The following is a 20,595-nucleotide window of genomic DNA, read 5'->3' as shown; positions in this document are numbered from 1 at the left end:
ATAAAACGCTCACCTTGACTTCCCCCAGAATACCGAAGATTCAAGTCGTTATTCATACTGAGGTTCCTCAAAAAAACGTTATAATCCACTGCGGTGTCCTTACCAATGTTGTAATGTTGTGCAAACCTGGAAGAGAAATGCTCTTTGGTAATCAGAAATTATGAGACAGAGAATCTGAAATGAAGCAAGGTCTCCTTGAACACCGGGGCTGGTATTCATTTTACTGTGTTTCTAGCTAGAGCTGAAATTCCAGAGTGAACCCCGGGAAGCATTACTGCAGACGAAAACACACAGACCCTGCGGAGATCGCCGTACTCGGACTACTGATGCCCGTGTCATATTCCAGTGTACAGACACGTCTCAGGTCCCGGTTTTCTCCTTTCTCTGGCAAGAGGAAGGGGCGGCCAGGGTTCAGGCTGCATATGGACAGCAAAAGCAGGTCCCGCCTGCCTTTAATAATTACGGGGCAATGATCTAGACCATGAGTCGGTTAACAGAAAGCCTCCATAACCAGAGACAGCTTAGAGCCGGGGGTTAGAGGGGAACACAGCCCACCCTCTTGACCAAGCACCGCATATCACAGACACAAACTGAGGTCCAGTTCACTGTGTCAGGGGCAAAACTTCCCTTGAAGCATTCTATGATTTCCACAGAGAGAAAAGAACATTATTCAAACACATAACCAGGGTGCCTGGGTGGTTCAGTCAGCTAAGCATCTATGTTCGGCTCACGTCATGATCCTAGAGTCCTGGGATCATGCCCTGCACTGGGATCCCTGCTCAGTAGAGAGTCTGCTTCTCCCTCTCCCTCTGTCCCTCCCCCCGTTCATACTTTCCCTCTCTCTCTCTCTCTCTCTCGCTCACACGCCCACACACTCTCTCTCTCAAATAAATAAAATATTTTTGAAAAACCAAAAAAAAAAAAACCACTTAACCAGTGTCTCTTCCTAAAATATACTGAAATACTCTTTTTTTAAAGTTCAGATAAATAATGTTTGGGGTTTTTTTTTTCTTCTTAAGATGAATTTTCTATTATTCAAATCTGCCACTTGATAAATGGTTTTCTAGATGATTTCTGCATTATTACATTTATAAAAAATTGACAGTTTTTAAATGTTTGGTTATATTATCTCCATATGTGTTGGTTTCTATAATTACCTAATTTCATGCTGCTTTCTAAAAATTTAGTAATTATCACTTAAAGTATTTGTTATTTTTCTGTTTTCCAAATTTAACAAAGAGTAATGTCATGTATTCATTTCGATGCATACCTTTTTTTTTCCACTTTGATGAATCTTGCCTATTGTTCTAATAAGAAAAATTATCTGGAGACAGGATAGCTGCCAGATGCTCAGGCTCAAACTCCCCAAATAGCCGTATCTTTCATCCACACTCTCTGTCTTGTGAAAATACGGCCGTAGGCTCGGGGACCCAGGAGGCTGAGCTCCTGTGCTCCTTCCTGTTTGGGCTGCCATCCTATGGAAAGCTTTGGCTTCTCTGCTGCTCCAGCAACATGTCCAGATCCTGATAAAAATCTCATCACCATCTTCCCCAGTCTCTATAAAAATGCAGCATTCCTTCAGACTGCTCTCTCCTCCAAGAGAATCCTGACCTCTCCTAACACCCACCCCAGCCACCTTCATAATACCGGCCACATAGTCATTGAGGACACACAGACAGAATCCCATGGTAATATTTCCTACAGATAAAATGTCAAAAATTTAAGCCTCAGTACTGCCCCCACGTGCAGTATCCCATAGGCTTTTTTATAGGAATAAAGGCGAGGGAGGCTGCATCGCTCCTGGGATGAAAGGGCCAGGGCCGTTTTCCCAGAGCCCTGCGCTCGGGGCAGGAGAGGCCACACACCTGCACAGACCTGCAGGCAAGTTGGTCACGCAGGAAGGCCCACTGTAGGGGACAAAGGGAATGACACCCATGGACCCATAAACCTCTCCAGCGTCCCCACCTACAACCAGCCGTGGACTTCACTGGTCGGCTCAGGCGGCCAGCTGACCCTCGGTGAGTCTGTCAGCTTTTCAGGCTGCTCATCTGTTATTTTATCGGGATTCAAATACGTCAGTCTGCAAGGCAACCGAGGGTGGGGTGTGAGAGGTGGGAAAGGAAAAGCAGAAGCAAAACCCAACAGGTCTCAGGGCGGTGTGATTTAGTATAAAGCCGGCGATGATTTTCTCTCTCGCCTCTTCTCCATACACGCTGCGTGGTGTTCTGCTGCCCAAAGAGAACTGTTTTCCCAGGAGTAAAGCGCATTCCTGGCATGTCCATGACTGTGACGGTCACTGCGGGACGACCGCCTACTCTGTGCCCGGCCCATCACAGGCCCACTGTGCGCATCACGGGGAATCCTAGCGCCAGCCCTGCAAAGGGGGCTCCTCGGTCTCCACTTCTTTAAGAAGAAGCGGGGTCTCAGAGAGGCCCAGGAGCCTCCGGAGGTCCTAGACCCGGGAAGGGCGTCCACAGACCTGACCCCAGGCATGCCCGACTCTACAGGCCAGGCAGGCATTTGCCGCCACCCTGAGAGGCAGAGGCTGGTGTTCAAGAGAAGGCTGTTTCCGATAAAAGAAAGGATTCAAAAATGCATTGTGTTTCCTGCTCAAAAACTAAAAAGGCCAAGTAAATACTGAAGCATCTTCTCAAGGAAAGAGTATATTCTTGAGCCTCAATAAAGAAAAGCATTAAAGCAATTGAAGAAATGGTCTACTTTTGATCTTCTGTGTTTCTGTTCTAAAGAAAAGCAATTCCATTATGTTAAGTTTCTCAAGCCTTATCATGAAAACAGTATTGTTGCCGAGGCTTAAAAAAAAAATCTCAAATAAAAATTTGTGGAGTTCTTTATTATTCGATACTTACGAGATGGGGAAACAGACAGTAACATTTTTTATAGATTTACTAGGTTGGAGACTGCAGTGCCAAACACAGGGTTTATTGTCAAATAAAACACTGTTTTGTTTTTTGATGGCCTGTTTTAGAAGAGTGTTGCTTCTGTTCTATAATTGCGTGCACAAAATTATTTAATTTGTTTTGTTTGGATCTTATTCTGGACACTTTCCCAGTCGGAAAGATATAAAAATTAAAACATCTATTATGTCCTTTTATATTCTGAGGTGGGTTATAAAGAGGAAGAAAGAAGAAGATATTCAAAAGACCAGGAAATACATATATTTTTTAAAAAGCCACCTTGTTTCTCAGCCCCCACGATGCCCAGGCCATGGTCACATACCCCCACGCTTGCCTGCCCCAGGAGCGACTCCCTGCACTCCTTCCAGAAGCAATGTCGTCTTTATGACACCATGTGAGCGCAGCCACCTGTGTCATCGGGATTTATAACTGCGGTGTGATGTGAAACTCTTCGGCTCAGAGTGAAATAATAAGGCTCGGTAAGTCTGTTAACAGCCTGGGGGGATACTTAGAAAGTGGTGGGGGAAGGCAGGAAAGGAAGAGAGTCTATTGGCCAAGTATCACGGAAATGAAGTTAAACGTAGGCCCCCTTCTAGTAGCTTCCATTCAAAGCTCAGGCAGCACAGAAGCCAAACCTTTGGCTTCTTCTAAATGATCCGGAGTTTACTGGATGCTCAAAAAACTAAACAAAACAACAAAAAGACGAAGCCCAGGCAGATTTTCACACGCTGCCCTTGCACGAGGAGCAGGTCGGGGTGGGGGGGGGGGGGCTTTCGAAAGCCATGAAACAGCTAAACGTTTAGTTATTCACTGTCCCCCTGCTGCAGTGTCCCCTGGACCCCAGCAACAACTGTCCTCAGGGGAAAGTTCAGTTTTTGTTATTATATCAGGAGGGAGAGCCAACAGGGAACACATCGACCAAGGAATAATTCCTGAAATTTGTTCTTCTCTATCCCCGGGCTTTGAGTCAACATCAACTGTGAACTGGAAACACGGGGGACGGCGGGCGTGGAGCCAACCAGGGAAGGAGAGACAACTGGTGATGGATTACTGAAATAATCAAGATGTGTTCTGATCTGCAGGCCAGATGACTGCCACCCTGGGGACTCTCAGAATCCGAATCATTAGCTCTCGGATCTGCACATTCGCGGAAAGCTCCACCAACAGAGGAGACGTGCCTGGAACACCTCTTTTAAACAGTCAAGACAGAGCCGGGGGAGGGGGTGATGTCTGGTCCCAGTGCACCTGCCAGGCCTCACTTTGAAACTGGGCTAAGTTCTACTGAGCCACCTTTCCCCAGATCTCCACTCACTTACTTTCTGTATTCGTCACTTTTCATCTTCAAACAGAAGGTCTCCAGAACTTTCCTCAGCTCACAAGGCTGGATCAGACCAGTCTTGTTAACATCAATGAGCTTCAAGGCTTTGATAACAGTTTTAATGTTTTTGAAAATCTGTGTAGGAAAAAGTGATTTCGGAGAAGTCAAAAAAGACCCTGTGTTAAAAACCAAAATGGTCATTTAAAAAAAAAAATGTGAACATTTTTAAGTACTTCTTGTAAAATAAATGTTTTCAAAGACTCACAGTTGCAGGTATTGCAAAATGATATGTCTATGGAAAAAAGAATACTTTGCACTTACTGAATGTTTGTAAAGCCATTTTCTCTGTAAATGGTCTCAGTAAGTTTTTAAAAAGTCTTTCTGATGTAAAGCAGTAAGTCTCATACACGATTCATTCCCTTTTAAAGCCATGTGAAAAATCTTTTTTTGTTATTGATTGGTGCTTAAAAACTATAGTTCAGGCAGGGCTGAACTTGGACGATCTTCATTTTTCCACAGCTACATGCATGTTTTTCCTAGGAGCTGCAAAACAGTACTGTACCTTTCAACCCCTGAATTTAAAAAAAAAAAAAAAAAAAATTGTAGAAAAGTTGCCTAGATGTCTTTCCCAAATTCAGCAAGGGTATATTTATTGGGCACACAAACATGAAAGGCATTTGGATGAGCCAAATGGGGATGTGGGGATTCAGAGTGCTGAGCTATGTCCTTACCCCAAAGCTACTGGTACTTACAGGACAGGAACTTCGCCAGGCCTCACGGGTGCTAAGCACGGAGCTATGTGATCAAATCCCCCCAACCCACAGGAAGGAAGTATCCCTCCCCGTTGTTAGATAAAACTGAGGCTCAAGGACGCTACATGAGTCACCTGCATTGACAGCGATGATACCAGGATTCTAACGCAAACCCACCCTTTAGCCACAGTACTGGAGGAGGAAACAAGACATAAAGTAAATATTCGTGAAGCTGAGCTGTGGGAATGAGAGCCAGGCAACACGGAGAGCACAGAGCTGGAGGCCTTCACAGAAGGAAATGGGCACTTTCAGCCCGAGTCATCCGGGAGGCTTCCTGCAGGAGGAGGCATCTGAGCTGAGAGGGGTGGCTAGGGCAGGACAGGAGCGCATTCGGCACGGTGGAACGTGACGGCTGGGGACGGGACTGTGGATGAAAAGTGATGCAGGACTGGCACAGTGGGGCCTTGCCAGGTCTGATTCTGCTGCCCTGAGCTAGATCAAGTCCATCCCCAGTCTAGAATCGGGTGATCAGTGCCTCTCAAGGAAGAGGTTTGGGGAAAACACTAAGAGGAGCAGGTTGTTGTTTTTTCTTGTTATTAACATCCCTGTCTTCCTCAACACTTCCTCTGCCAGCTCCCCTCACCGAACACTGTGTGACTGAGGAGGAACCCCCAGGAGCCTGCTCCTGGGGCGGCTGCCCTCGTGCTCACCCTGAGGAACCACGAAGCTAGAGGAAGGACGGCCACTGCTCCCTCTTCTCCCTGGCTGCTTGGACCTGAGTCCCAGGCCCTCCTGGCTGGGCTGTGAGGGCCTGACATGCCGCCCCTACTTTGGGGACCACAGAGTTCCCTACAGACAACTTCTGAGCCCAGGTCTCTCAGCTCCCCGTCCTCCGCTCAGCCAGACATCACCTCTCCCCGCTCAGACTCCACACCATGTAATCCCCAACGACTGCCACTCTCTAAAATCAAGCCCCATGCTCCAACCACCCCCAACCCTCCGGCCGCCTCGCTGGAGTGCAGGACCCCGCAGTCTTCTCCCCAGCAGGGCTCCTACCTGCCACTCAGCTCCTGGGCACAGCTCCCTGTCGCTCCCTCCCCACCACCCAGTCCCTGTAGTCACCAGTGCGTATGTGCCCCTCTGCCCGCCTCAGCCCTGGGAAGCCTGCTCCCAGGTTCAGCCAGCTCAGCGCCTTTTCCAAGCACCTGATGTGACCCATTCGACGCTCTCCTGGGTCCCCTCACCCGAGGGCGCTGTGTGTTCCCGCTTTGCTGTGTTAGCCCCTCGCCACCCCCACTGCGAGTCTGCCAACCCCCCCCTGCTCCTAACCTCCCTTCCCACCCCCTCCCCCTCCCACCACTGACAGCCATTTACAGGAAAGACAGAAATGGCCGTAAGGTGACAGCCAATGGCCTGGTCCTCCCCAGCATCTGTTGGGACTCCAAACCCATGGGAGGGGCCTCCCCTCCTGGGTCATGATGCTGCCTACCAGACACTCCTGACCCCATCCCCACAGCCACGCTGCCTCACTCACGTCTCCCCACAAGCTGTGACCCTCCAGGCCCCACAGATCCGGTCCTGGCAGCTCTCCTACCTCATCGCCCCCATTGCGCTCCCCCCACGCGGCTCGCTGCTTTGGGGCCACACGCCAGCCCCTCCACTGTTCCTCCTCAGTGCCGGGCTCCTGCTTCAAGGCTTTTGCCTTTGCTGTTCTTTCCGCCTAGAACATTCTTCCCTGGATACCCACTGCCTCACTCCCTCACTTCATCCAGATCTCGGCGCACCTGTCATCTTATCCGAAAGACCTTCCGACCACAAGGGTAAGTTAGGACCCCACCCCCCACCCCCACACTCTGATCCTCGTCTTCCCAGTACTTCTCACCAACTGATCTCATGCTCATCTTGACTGTCCGCCTGACTCTCCCTTGGGAATGTCAGCTCCAGGAGCTGGGTTCGGAGCTTTGGCTCTGGGGTCTGGCTCAGTAACTGTTTGAGTGAGTGAATGAATCTCTCTTCTTTTGGGGAGAAGGCCACACCCTGAGGAACCTTTGCTACCCCCCCTCAGGGCCGATCCTGGATGTAAGAATGCCTCGGTCGACCATCGATGGAATAATGATTCTAACAGTATCATCCTTGAACAACTATCAGTGGAATGTCTGTTCTGTGCAAAGCCCCATGCTAAATTCTAGACACATCTCCCGCGGCTACCAACCGGGCAGCGCTGGCGGAAACCATCTTACTCGCCCACCCTGGGAATGCCCAGCGAGGAGGAGGGGGCACGGTGTCCGCGACGGCGAGGCTGGCTCCCCGGTGTCCTCCCTCAGCCCAGCGGCGTTGTCTCAAAGAGCAGAGCCGTGGCCGCCGAGCGCCCTTGCCCGGCGGTCACCCAGGACCCACGGCACCTTGTCTACTGCCAAATCCCGATTCACGTCTTCTGGTGAAACGGAGGACATGAGGCGATGCGCTTTTTTAAACCCCCGAAGCAGCCCATATGGGTCTCCAGCGTGGAAAGCCAGGAAGCAGCGAGTCTGGCACAGAACTCACACCCACCAGAGGTATGTCTCCAAGTTTCTTATCATTTGTCAGACTGAAGTTTGGCAAGATCTGAATTGAGCTGCAGATGGCGGGGCTTATCGAAGGCGGGCGAGTTAGGGCCACGGTGTACAAGACTTGTCCTGTCCGTGACAGGAGAGAAGAGGAAAGCACACAGGAGCCAAGTGGCTGGGGTCACAAGAGGGACTGTGTCCCTGCCCCACCCCATTTCCCTGTTCCCTGGAGGAGGGAGGAGAGGCAGGAGACGAAAAGGTAAAGACAGAAAAATAGGATGGCGTGGGCAGCCTCTAGCTCCTTTCTAGGCCAGCGAGACGTGTGCCATTTTGGTAGAAGTGGGACGCGTCTGTATTAAGAGCCACTGTCTCTGAGCCTCCTGCTTACCCCTCACGCCAGCTCCAAATCCCACAATCTCGCCCCCTTCCACAGTCTCTGGGCTCCAGCCACAAGGAACTGCCCAAATTCACAAGCATGGCAGGCTCTCCCGCATATGCTAGAAAGTTCTCACCAGGCTTGCGAAGCCCTCCTTGATCTGACCCTCCCTACCTCTCGGCCCCACCCCTGCTTCCCTCCCCTACTCTCTCTGCTCCGGCTTCCAGGCCTCCTGGTTCTCTCTCCCCTGTACCGCGCACACTCACCCTTCAAGACTTTTGCATCTCCGAACTCCTCCTCCCGACAGCTCCCGCCTGGCCTTCATTCAGGTCTGTCGCACTCCACCTGCTCCCCACCGAGGGAGGTGTGCACAAAAGCTCGCTCTCATCCCTTCCGGACCCCTCGCTTCCTCTTAGTGTTCGTCTATGCCTGGACCACTTCACGTTTCTTTATCTGTTGCCGGCCGGGTCTGCTGCCCCTGGGCCCTTCTCTGATCCCGCCACTGTTCCTTCGAGAGCCTGAGCCCTCCCTCTGGCTTTCCTAATTACACCTCCATCCCGGCGCTGAAGCCCAAACTTCAGTCTTGTCATCCGTGTGTGCTCCTGCCTGGACCAGGTCCCCAGCTCCTTATCCGGCCTCTGCTCTCCTGGGCTCCATCCCTCAATCCCCACTGCTTTGCGGGAAGGGACTCCAGAGGGCCAAGCCCAGGGAAAGAGGCCAAAACGGAGGCACAGTTAGCAAACAGAAAGGAGGCACTGCCTGTCGTTTCCTCCTTCCAAACCCAGCAGGTTGCCCTGCCCAGGACAGAAAATGAGTTCCTGCTTTGCCTCAGCCCAGACGTGGGCCTGAAGGGGGGCACTCCAAGTCTGACGGCCCGGCCTCTGGACACCGGACTCCCTTCGCGGTGCCCCACCGTCGGCGGACTGTTGCCTCCACCTCTTTTTGTACACCTGCAAGCTAGAAATGGTTTTTTACACTTTTTAATGGTTGAAAAAAGCCAAAAGAACTTTGACATGCGAAAGGCGAGTTTCAGATTGCAGTATCTGCAAGTCAATGTAATTGGTGCCCAGAAAGGCCCTTTCAGTTGCACAGTGGCTCTGGCGACGTCCCCTACAAACAGTGGCAGGGCGGAGTAACGTCTGGCCCATAATGACAGCAAGACTTCCTCGCTTTACAGAGCAAGTTTGAGGCCCCTGTTCCACTCTCCCCGACACATTCCCACTTCTGTGGAGGTGGTGCTAAGTGTTAGGAGCTTTTTGTGCACCAGCACAGGGGAAGCCCTGAGGATTTAAAAGAAAACCAAAACAATAGCTACTTACACCTTTAAGTTAAAGACTCCGGAGCCAGGAAATGGGCCTGAGGCTATGAAGGAGCTGCTCTCTGTCTTCTCTTCCCAACCATCTTCCCAACCTCCTTCCCCACCTCCAGTGCCCTCGCTTCCTCTTAGTGTTCGTCTATGCCTGGACCACTTCACGTTTCTTTATCTGTTGCCGGCCGGGTCTGCTGCCCCTGGGCCCTTCTCTGATCCCACCCTCTCTCCCCGCCCCCCATCCCAGGCCCAGCCGTGAGCTGCTGCCCATGGCTCTCTGAGCCCCATGCCAGGCTGGTGCTGGCCACCACAGCCCCAGCTCTCCACGCCCCACCTCCCCCAGCTAATGCTAGCTGGCAGTCCCTCCCTCACCCTGGTCCCCGCTCCTCCTCCTCTTCCTTCTCCCTCCCTGGCCCCCGCTGCATGGAGCCCCCTGCTGGAGTACCACAGCAGGGCAGTAGGTGACCCTTTCCGTGTCCTTGGGGCCCCAGGCTGGGGAGATGCCCAAGGACAAGGGGGATGATGGGCTGGGCGGTGAACCAAGCATCTAGGGAAGGGAACCACAGTGAGGACAGACTAAAAAGCCTAGATTCTTCCATCTGGACAGCAGGCCTGGGGAATCGCGGGCTGGACAGCTTTAAGTTCTGCACTGTGCCTACACAAGCCAGGACCCATTCACCTAACGTTCCCAGAACAGAAACGAAGCCCTAGGGATGCCTGGGTGGCTCAGTTGGTTAAGCGACTGCCTTTGGTTCAGGTCATGATCCCAGAGTCCTGGGATCGAGTCCCACATCGGCTCCTTGCTCAGCAGGGAGCCTGCTTCTCCCTCTGCCTCTGCCTGCCATTCTGTCTGCCTGCGCTTGCTCTCTCTCCCTCTCTCTCTGACAAATAAATAAAATCTTTAAAAAAAAAAAAAGAAAGAAAAGAAACGAAGCCCTATTTTTCATGGGAGTGAAGTGAAATGGGGGGGGGGGGCAAGAGCAGCAAAATTAAAATATTCAAAAAAAGATTTAAATGAATTTATGGAAGGCAGACCCTTAAGTGCTATTACAAGAAGCAGAGAGCATCTGACCTTAAAGAGTGAGGCAGGGAAACGGGGGGCGGGGGTGGAAACCTCCCACAGGCATGACGGTGAGCCACACTGAGAACCACAGAAACTGCTCCTGGCGGCAGCGGCTCCCCACCCCCACCCCCACGCCAGCTCCGTGCCTCCCTCCCTCCTTCCCCACGAGGACCTCCAGACAGTGCCGCCCTGACCAGACACTGTCTCTGAGCGGAGACTTCAAATCCCAGCTCTGCGCTATTTTTCAGGTAACCCCGCAGCAGTAGCCTGACCACTAAACCTCAGTATCTTCCTCTGTGAAATGGGAGTGAATAAGGGGACCCTGTCAGCTGTGGTTGGGAGGAAAGCTCAAGTGTGCAAGCACCTCAGGTGGCACTTCAGGTGGGGGGGGGGGTGCGGCTGCAGACTGGGACCAAAGGCTGAAGACAGAGTTCCAAATGACCAAACATCTGCACACCTGTGTCAAGAAATACTGAGTACCGCTGCTCCTCCCGCCCCAGCCAACTCCTCCAAGCCCTTCTCTGCCCCCCTGCCCAGCCCGTTAATAGGAGCCTTGAGAGGACATAAGGTCTTCGGTAGGCAGGAGTCCAGAACCAAGAATAGGGCCTGGATTAATGAATATTTGTTGAATAGATGAATGTATGTATATATGAATAAATGGATGGATGGACGGACCGATGGATGGATGGACAGATAGATGAGAGGGCGGATGGGTGGATGGATGATGCACGGACGATGGATGGATGACAGACGGACAGACGGACGGATGGATGGACGGATGGGTAGATAGGGTGACTGCAGTATTCATGGAGAAGCAGCTTCAGTAGGCCAAGGAAACCCTTGTACAGACAGGCCAGGAAGCTGCAAGAAGGGGCATGTGGGCATCTCGTCTCCTAATGGACTCAGTGATCTGCTGTACACCTTTCTGGGGAAAAGAACTGAGAACAGGTCAGAGACAGCAGAGCAGAGTGGGAGGGGCTAATGAGTGTCAAGTGCAGACCTACTGTTGTCATAGATGATGTGCAAATTTCCAATGGACTGACTGGAGACCAAGAAAGGCAGAAGGCCTGAATTGTCCCCCTCCCAGGGGCTGCTCCTCAAGTGAGGGGACCCATACAGCCTGAGGATATGCAGTGAACCACCCAGGGTAGAGTTGAGGAGGTTTAGAGGAGTTATGCCAGAGGTGACCCTCCTCATCAGGAAACCATACAGTCCAAAGGCCGCCCCCCCCCCAGTACAATCCTAATAACTCCCCATGTGCTGCCCACGGAGGACACCAGGACCCCAGGGAAGGAAGAGAAAGGCATACTCCCTTTCCTCAGCCCTCATCAAAGACCCCAACTACAGCCGGCGGGGAGAGGGAGAGAAGGACCAGCGAGTAAGCAGGGGACAGGCCCCTGGGTTAGGAGGAAGGGGACGAGATGGCCAGCGGGCCTGGAGCTGAGCTCAAGGTTGAAACTGGACTGGCCTGTGCTAGACTTTTATAACTAAATGTGACCAGGAGGCCATTAGATCTGCCTAAGATACCCTTAAGGAATGAAAAGGCAGATTTGCTAATGCCTGCTTGAGAACAGTGAGGAGAGAACAATCAAACTGCTTCATGTTTGTGTCCCACTGAGATCAGATGGTTCAGTAAACCGCTAACAGTGGCTGGTATTAGTACGCTATAGTTCTTTGTTTAAAATTCTTTTTATAGCACTTTGAGCTCCAGGAAAGAAAGCTGTGAACCCAAATAAATATGACCACCCAGACATTAAAAGAGGTGAGAAAAAGCCTCATGTTTCCTCCCAGAAGGCCAGAATTCTCAGGCTGCAAATAATGCTTCTTTAGGCCCAGCTCTGATGTGGCCCTCACCAGAGGAAGGCCACACTTCTTCACGCCAGAGCGCAGCCTGCCCAGTAAACTCACTTCGACTGTCCACAGTGGTTCCTTCCCTGGTAAGTTCTTTTCGGCTCTGTTCCTTCCCCGGAACCAGGCTTCCTTGCCCAGTGTCTAGCAGAAGGGGGTGAGAACGGCCTCCTACCCGCCTGCCTGGGGACTGAACCCCAAGGGGAGGGGGCTTCTAGCAGCTTCTATGTCTTGGCTCTGCAGCAAAATGGAAGGGTTCAGCATCCACGGCTGCCAGTCTGGCACCTTTCTGTCATCACGACTACATTCATTTTAAATTTAAGGAGTAAATTTTTTAAATGAAACCATGAAAAAGGATTTTTCTTACAATAAACACATCAATGCTCATTTTCCTTATTATTCTACTTTTGGCTATTTCGTATAAAATCTTTAATTAAAGTTTTTCTTTGAAATTGTCATTATCAACCCAGAAGAAAGAAAGAGGGGAAAAAAAGAACAACACAGCTGTGCAGATATGAAGAGCTATTCAGGACTAAATGAACTGGAACGAAGTAAGTAGCTTGACTGTTATGTTCTTACTTTTGGCTCTGTATTCTCCATAGCACAGTCGAGCTTGTCACTTTCTATCGATTCCATCTGTTTACATTCTGCAGAGTATTGGCTGCCTACCGTGAACATTTCCTATTTACCAGCTGGTAGAGATGAGCCAAACCAGATAGGAAAAAATTAGACTACATTCAGAACCCCATAAACACAAACTTTCAATTTGGGGACATGTGGGAGGAGCGGCGGCCGGGCCTGGCTCACCTTTAACAAAGCCTTCGCCTCCGCGCCCGGGGCTGACGCTCCCTCTGGTTGCTTTGGCGCCACGCCCGCACCCCCATGGGCCCAGGACGATGCATGTAGTTTTTGAACACATATAAATCCTGCCTTTCCCCAAAATTGAACAAGCTTACACAAAAAGACATCGAAATGAGATCCATGGGAACAGAGAGAACGGAGTTAAAGAAAGAGCTAAAGAAAGCATCCTGAAAGAGTTGCTCCAAGGGAGCAAAACTCCAAAAACTCTGGCTTTGGGTTTCCTTGTAGCCAAGGTAAAAAGGGAAACTTGCTGTCATATACGCCAGAGGCCATGTCAGCCTTTTCCCACATTTGATTTTCATTTTCAAAAGGCTTACCTGCAACATATAGACTTCTAATAAGAAGTTTTAGCTGCTCTTGAAAACTTCTGACCCAGCTACGAAAATAAGCTCTATGTCTAAACTCCAAAGGCTTTCAACATGTGCCAAATCTAGAAGCAGCATTTCCTGAACCTTCTTTCTTTCGAATCCAGCCCACACTCATAGGATGGGAGCTCCGTCCCAGGTATGCAGGAGGAACGCTGGGGCCCTTGTCACCCTAACCCCAGATCACTCACAGGACAGAGCTGCATGCCAGGAGGTGCAAGCCCACCCCCTCCCTGGAACTCCATGGTTTCCCCCAAACACCTGAGGTGCTCGGCAAAGGTAGGCTGTTCCTGTCGAGTGACCTGTAAGGCCCAGCCAGTCGTCCTCCAGCCACTGTGTCCGTGACACTGCTGACAGCCGTCTCCGAAAGAGCCACTTCCTCGTGGGAAATTGGCAATGAACCACCACCACCACCACCACCACCACCACCCCCTGCCAGCCCCATGCTTTAGGGTTCACACCTGACCTTCAAATAACTCCATCTTTTCCTCCATCCTACCTTCCAAAAGTGTTCTGTCCCGACCTGCCTTGAGAAACAGAACTCTCCACGGGAGGGTCACAGAGCTCATCTCCCCACCGCCCCGGCCACCTCTCCCCTTGTCTCTACCTCCATATCCTCTTGAGCCAGAGTGCGATCCTGACAGAGCCCCACATCTCACCCCTCCTCCGTCCTCATCACCCTGAAACCCTGTCCGTGGCACAACTGAAGCACCAGCTTCATCTGAAACCAGGCAGTGTTTTCTGGCTACTCCAGTGACTGTCCACTTTTCCTATAGAACCGTTTATCCTTTCAGTAAATGTTTCCTGATGGTCGCATCAAGAGCCAGGATCTGTTAACACCAGCGAGCAAGACAGAGAAGGCACCTACTCCCCAGGAACACACATCCTGGTGATAAACAAGTATACAAGCAAGTCTCAGAACACTCAAAGTCTCAGGGAAAATATGGAATTTTAGAGAGGTCAGTCAAACACGTCTCCACGCCGAGCGCCATCGGCCAGGATATGTGTGGGATGCTTCCTCCACGGGCCACAGCAGGCCACGGGGCATCCTATCCTGGGGAGTCTGATGAGATCTGACGTGTGTTTTGCACAGGTAAGTCAGGGTGTCTCGTGGGAGAGAGATTGTAGGGGGCATGAGCAGGAGCAGGAAAAGTGATCCAGGAGTTCCTGACAAAGCGCAGGGTGGGCACGACAGTGCTAGCAGCAGATGGATGGGCTCCGGGATGGCCCAGGGGATGCAGGAGGCGAGCTGGATGCCGGAGCAGGGCCAGTGCAGAAACCCGGCCTCCAGACGGACCCTAGGTTGCGACACGATCAACTCGGTGGACAGCAGCACCCTTCACTCCTGATGCCGGGGTGACCAAGGGAAGAAGGCTGCCTGGAGAGGCCCAGGACGACCAGCAGAAGGTCCGGTCTGCTCTGCGGACGGTGCTGAGTCTGGAGCCCAGACAGAGATGGAAGCGTGGAGTCCTCCAGAGCGTGGCCTGCTCTGTGGCCTAAAACCAGAGGCGACCACAAACTATCATTTCCCCTTCCCCGGGACAACTCCTACCTTACCTCCTCCAAATGCAAACTCCAACTCCTGTTTTTTTGAGCAACTTCTAGGCTCCAAGATCATTGTATATTGATTGTCACCGAGAGCCTCAAGAACAGAAAAACCCTGCACTATTCTTTCCCCACTTCACGGCCGAGGACACAGTCCCCAGAGGGACTGGCTTGCTCAGGGCCACACACATGGTGAAGGTCGGCGGTCCGTGCACACCCAGCTGGGGAAGCCCACGTGCTCCGGCCAGCCTCCCCTAACATATTGATCGAACTATTGAACATGCAAGAAGATTAAAAAAAAGAAGAAGAAGATTAAAAAAAGATTTAAAAAAAGAAGAAGAAGATAAACCGCCTAAAATGATGCAAATTCTGATATAACCAAATCTTTGCTTTAGCTTCCTGATAAGTCTTTAGTAAATTAATAATAGAACCACCAAAAATAGGTCCTGGGGTAGGAGCATTTTCGATATAATTTTTTTTTCTAGAATGGCAACTGATTATTTTGTTATGTGAAATTCTCTAGATCAAAATGTAAGCACTCGTCTTCATTTAGTTGCACACAGACACGCGAATAAAAGCTGTGACATTATTAATCACTATATTCAGTTATGATTGATAGGCTTTTCTGCAAGGAGGAAAAAGTGGCTCAGATACAATCTGTCCCAACAGCTCTACGATATGCTAATATTTTCTTCAGATGAGAGAGAAGATGTGTTCAAATACCTGTTATAATAGGCAATTAATACCCGTGCACCAAAGTGGGGCTGATAAAAGTGGGATTAGGAGAATATTATAAATTAACCAAAAGCTTGTATGTTTTAGTAAATGGCCTCATTTTGAGTTTGACACAGTCTTTTTATGAGGCAAACAGACTGCATTCTGGTACATTCGTTCATGCTAATGTGATGTTATAATGTTAAGGTACGTTTATGAAATGGTTGTGATTCTAATGACTGTTTCTTTATTTGTCGAGCAATAATTTTTTTAATTTCTTTTTGAGGAAAATCCACCTATTTAAGAAAATGAATCTAACCCATCACTTGTGTCTCTTCCGCGCGAGGATATTGCAGACCACGCGAGCAGCTTAGTACCTCTCATTATTTACTAATTGCTTCTCAAATGACTAAGGCTGCTCTATACAACTCCAAGGCACCAGGGTAAGCCCATAAAAACTCGTGTCAGATCGCTTGGTGTCCAACAGACACACTAGTCACGGCTGACTGGGTAGACCAGATGTTCTGACATCATGGCGCCCAGGCTTCAAAAAGCAGCCCTGGTTTGTGTGGTGACGTGGTACGAGAGCAAACAGCCTGGGGCTCTGGTCGGGCCCATTTATTTGCCTTTTTTATGTCTTTAACTGAATTATACATTCTTGAATTCTACTCTTCAGTTAAGAACAGTTCTTTCGTACGTAGGGGCGGCGGGGAAGGGTCATGACTGTTCTGCACGTCCCCGGTGCTCTTCGTCGGTCAGCACGGCTTCCTGCCTCTCAGGAATTCCCTGAACGTGGCTCACGATGAGCACTGACCCCCACTTCGAGGAGCAAGCTGAGATCTTCTGGCACTTCCGCTTACCCTGCCAGGCAGGGGGAAGAAGTTGGGGACCTGCAGGACAGCTGGGGAGCATAAAAGCCCAAGGACGGTGGAAGGAGCATGAGAGGGAAGGAGGCCAGAATGAGGAAGACGGGGAAACTCCCAAGTGCCCCCGGAAGTACATGCTACATAGATGCAGGGACGAGTCTGCGATCTGAACAAGAGAGGCCACTGGTGTGTGCAGTGAAGGTGTGACTTCTCCATGACGGACTGGGTCCACCTCTGTTCTAGTTTCCTCCATACCAGTGGGGAATAAGGATGGCACCTGCCTTGAGGGGTTCTCCCAGAAATTAGTCCTTTAACACAATAAAGCACTTAGAGCAGCCCCTAGTAAGGGCACAGTGCTATTACTTATAGAGCTGGCAAAATCCAAAAAATTACAGTGTCCACAGGATTAAGGTGAGGGGGATCCTTTCAGTGGGAGGCTGAAGCAGATGCTGCTGGTTGCCTTCTGCAAATCCACTCACCCCTACTCTCTTCTAACAAAACCCTCCATTTTCCGTTTTGTTTCGATATCTACCCTCTGGTGGCCCTGGAGGGAGCCAAGGAAGTAATTACACCGGGAAGTAATCAGGGTTGGTTCAGGCTGCTCACAGAGACCAATGTCATTGCCAATGACTGGTTTGGGTGTGGGACATTTTTCTTGGTTGTGAGTCAGAAGAAAAGTCTCCCCACGTTTATAGAGTCATATTGGAAGAAACAGCATCTGGAAAAAAAAAAACTTGACATCACAGTACCTGCATGTCAAGCCCGAATGGTAACAACATCCTGGTGGCCAGCAGGGACATGAGTTAGCCCATCCCCGCATCTGTGCTCCCTCCTGCTTCTCAGGTGAGATGAGCAGGGCCATCTTGATTCAGCGAGCCGGGTAGGGGGGTTTCTACTTCTCTCAGGGCAGAGCAACCCAATGCCTGCACGGCGGAGGTCGGGCTGCCTGGTGGCAAGTAAAGCCAAGCACCGGCGGGGTTTCAGGACTGCCTGACAACTGGCCTCACTCACTCACAGATGGAGGAAGGGACTAACATCTACTGAGCATCTCCTGGACGCCAACAGGCTCTGGTCTCTTACTCTCATTCATTCTTTTAACTACCCTGAGTGGTTGCTGTCTCCACTTTGGAGATGAGGACAGTCAGAATAGTGAGACAACTGTCCAAAGTCCCCTGGAGGGGCTGCAGAGCCTGGGTTCCAGCCAGCTGGGCCTGATTCCCACTAAATGCCTCTGCTTCCCTAGGAGACCGTGAGAGCAGAGAATCGGAAGCGCAGAGAACTCAAGGACCCGTCCAGCAGATGCCGAGTCATGGCGCAGAGGGGGAGCCAAGGGCCAAGGGATTGAGCGTAAGTAAGGCAAGCACGGGACTTCAAGGAACTCCTGACCGGGACCCGGTGCAGCACTAGCTGAAGACCAGGACCAGCCAGAGCCAGAAGATGAAGTCCTCAGGACTCCCTGGGCTCACAGAGCCCCACGGGATCAGACAGCGACCTCTTCACGTGAAGCCGTGGATCGCAGTCACCACAGGTTGGGAGAGCCGGGACCTGGAGACCATCCAGGCTGGTCCCCAGCCCATGACAGACAGAGAGAACGAGGCTTCAGAGAGCCCAAGGATGCGACTGGGTAATGAGGGGGGATGTGAACCTACACAGGAGGGTCTAAGTGTGTGAGAGGAAGGGAAAGACCAAGGAACCAGCCATCGGACCGAGCTCTCTGCAGTGGAGAACGATCAGGAAGCACGAGCACTGGGGTTTGGTAGGTCTGGGGTGCCAACTGCTCATTATTTGTTGGTTTAGGAAGGCTAGACGACACATACATTTAGCAAAGTCTGGCTCCCAAAATTCAGAGACATTTGCATGCATTCTTGGCTCTAGCAAGCCATGTGGACTTATATTTAAAATGAAATAATGAGCGTTCTTCCATTCCCAGACCGTATAGATCAGCCGGCAATGACAACATATGTCTAAAGAGAGCCTTCCTTTAACAGCTCCCAGGTATGCGTTCCCTGTCTCCAATGCTCGTGTGGGCAGTGTTTGCAGGACGAGCGTCTCAGCTGGAAATATGCTCCTACACTCAGCAAACAAGTGAGGGTATCTGGTTTGTTCTGCTTGTTTTGGGAGTAGGTGGGAAGGAATGATTCACTGGTGTCCCTACCTGTCATTCGAAGGGAGCTGCAGTAATAATCGTTCTAGTGAGAGCTGGCACTTCCCAGCTGTTCCAGGTGTTTTATACTGACTGCGTAGTGTTAAGCCACACAACAGCACTTCTGTTAACCAGGATGCAACAGGAAGTTACTAAGAGGGCTAAAAGCTATCAACATCAGGCAGGAAGGGAAGGGACAGAAGCAGGGAAGGGATGGGCTTTGTTTACAGAACCAACAGTTCCATCGAGGAGATGCTCAACTAGGTGTCTCACCCAAGAGCCCCTTGCCAGATGTGTCTTGCCTGACACCCCCTTATGTGAGCCTCCTTGAGCTGGACTGGGAGCTGAGTACCTACGCAGATGCCCCCAAGTGGTCCTGGTCACCTTTAGTTCATTATTAATACTAGGAGCCCCTCCCATGGGCAGAGTTTTCCGCCATTTTGGGGGGGGGGCCATCCGATGTAAAGGCACTAGCATGTTGAAACACTAGGCATGCGCAATTGAGCCAGAAGTGCCTAGTGTGCTCCCTGCCCTTGCCCTCAATACATGGACTAAAAGCTTCCTGTTGGAACCCCTCAGGGAGACTGTGTATAGCGTGCACACACGGTCTCCTTACTTGGAACAGGTTAATACCAAGTTCTTTGCTTTCAACAAAGGTTGTGTTCAGTTTGATGGACTACAAGCAGCGAAACCCTTGAGTTCGGTTATACTTCCAGGTGGGTGTTATTATTCCCACTAATGGATGAAGAAACCCAGTGACAAGGACTTGTCAAGTCTGCCAGGCTGGTAAAGGGCAGAGCTCCAAGATGGCAACCCAGATCTGACCCCATCCTATTGAAAAGAAAAGCTACAGACTCTCTGTAGAGTCACTTGCCTGCAGCATGGCAAACCAAGACTTAAGTCTCGGCTTCTCCAGGACTGGAACTTGAAGCCAATCAATCTGGAATTAGCTGGTCAGCTCCGATGAGGTAATCTCGTCACGTGCGCCCTCTCTACTCCCCCTCCCCCCACACCACTCCCAAAGGAAGATGAGGTAATCTACCTAATGAGACCCCTTGTCCGCCCCTGCTCCCCCCACCAAGGGAAGGTGACCTGGCCTGAAACAATCCTTTCTTTCCTTTTGCTAACCCTTCTGGCCTGGCCCCCCTCCTTGTAAAATCCCGTCCCTTTGTACATCTCCTTGCACTGCCCCCCCGACTTTGCTTCGTGGGGCACTGCTCAATTCACGAATCGCTTAATAAAGCCAATTAGATCTTCAGATTTACTCAGCTGAGTTTTGTTTTTTTAACAGTCCCAAGGTCAGTCTTGTCCTACACCACCTGCCCGGCCAGAGGCGGGGTCCCGGGTAGAACTGGGGTTGCAGTTGACGCTGGCTAGAAAGCCTGGCACAGAACATGCCCCCGCGCCCCCCACCCCAGCCGCCCTGGGGTCTAGCACTTCCTCAATCACCCCTCTTCAGCTATTTCCCCAGAAGCTGCTTGAAAGCTGTACTGTGTAAGCCCGCTGACAACTCAACTTTTAACCGGTTTGAGGGCTACCCCCACGGAGAAGAGGGGGCTTCTGGAATAAAAGAGGAGTCAGAAGAAGGGATGACTGACTAGTAGTGGAGTTCCCTTGTAGATTTCCTCATGGAAGCCTTCTTGTCGGTCATTTACCATCCCGGCCGAGGTCCGTACACACCACACTCACTGAAACGATCCATTATTGACCCATGAGGGTGTTTATGTTGATACGATGATTGTCATAAATGGCTGAATTTTCCAGGAGTATTTCATGATTAACACAGTTTAGGGAGAGACATATTAAAGATGAGCCATAAATAATATCAATCCCATTACATATTTCCTACAACTTTACCCATGAACCACAATAGAAGCAGCAAATAATTACATCAGGGTCCTTACTAACATATAGTGAAACCAGATTTTTAGGAATATATAATGCTTAAAAAAGTATCACATGAAGATGAATTTT

General features: G+C 50.6%; 1 protein-coding gene across 10 annotated transcripts in view; it reads right to left on the bottom strand.

Annotated features, from left to right (window-relative positions):
* EFCAB6 (EF-hand calcium binding domain 6) overlaps window positions 1-20,595 on the bottom strand; it is a 218,989-nt gene that overhangs the window by 156,118 nt on the left and 42,276 nt on the right. For 7 of the 10 annotated variants that reach the window (XM_004771166.3, XM_045083732.1, XM_045083734.1 and 4 more), the window contains 2 exons: window positions 4,232-4,368; window positions 14-126 (listed from right to left, as the gene is read on the bottom strand). In XM_004771166.3, coding sequence (XP_004771223.2) covers window positions 14-126; window positions 4,232-4,368 — 250 coding nt within the window. The remainder of the gene's footprint in view (window positions 1-13; window positions 127-4,231; window positions 4,369-20,595) is intronic. The other 3 variants (XM_045083737.1, XM_045083739.1, XM_045083738.1) reach the window with 1 other exon arrangement.

Source organism: Mustela putorius, unplaced genomic scaffold (genome assembly GCF_011764305.1).
Source record: "Mustela putorius furo isolate JIRA1106 unplaced genomic scaffold, ASM1176430v1.1 tig00000738_pilon_pilon_pilon, whole genome shotgun sequence".
NCBI classification, from domain to species: Eukaryota; Metazoa; Chordata; class Mammalia; order Carnivora; family Mustelidae; genus Mustela; species Mustela putorius.
Note: the sequence above shows the minus strand (reverse complement) of the source record. Positions and strands in the feature narration are given on the sequence as shown.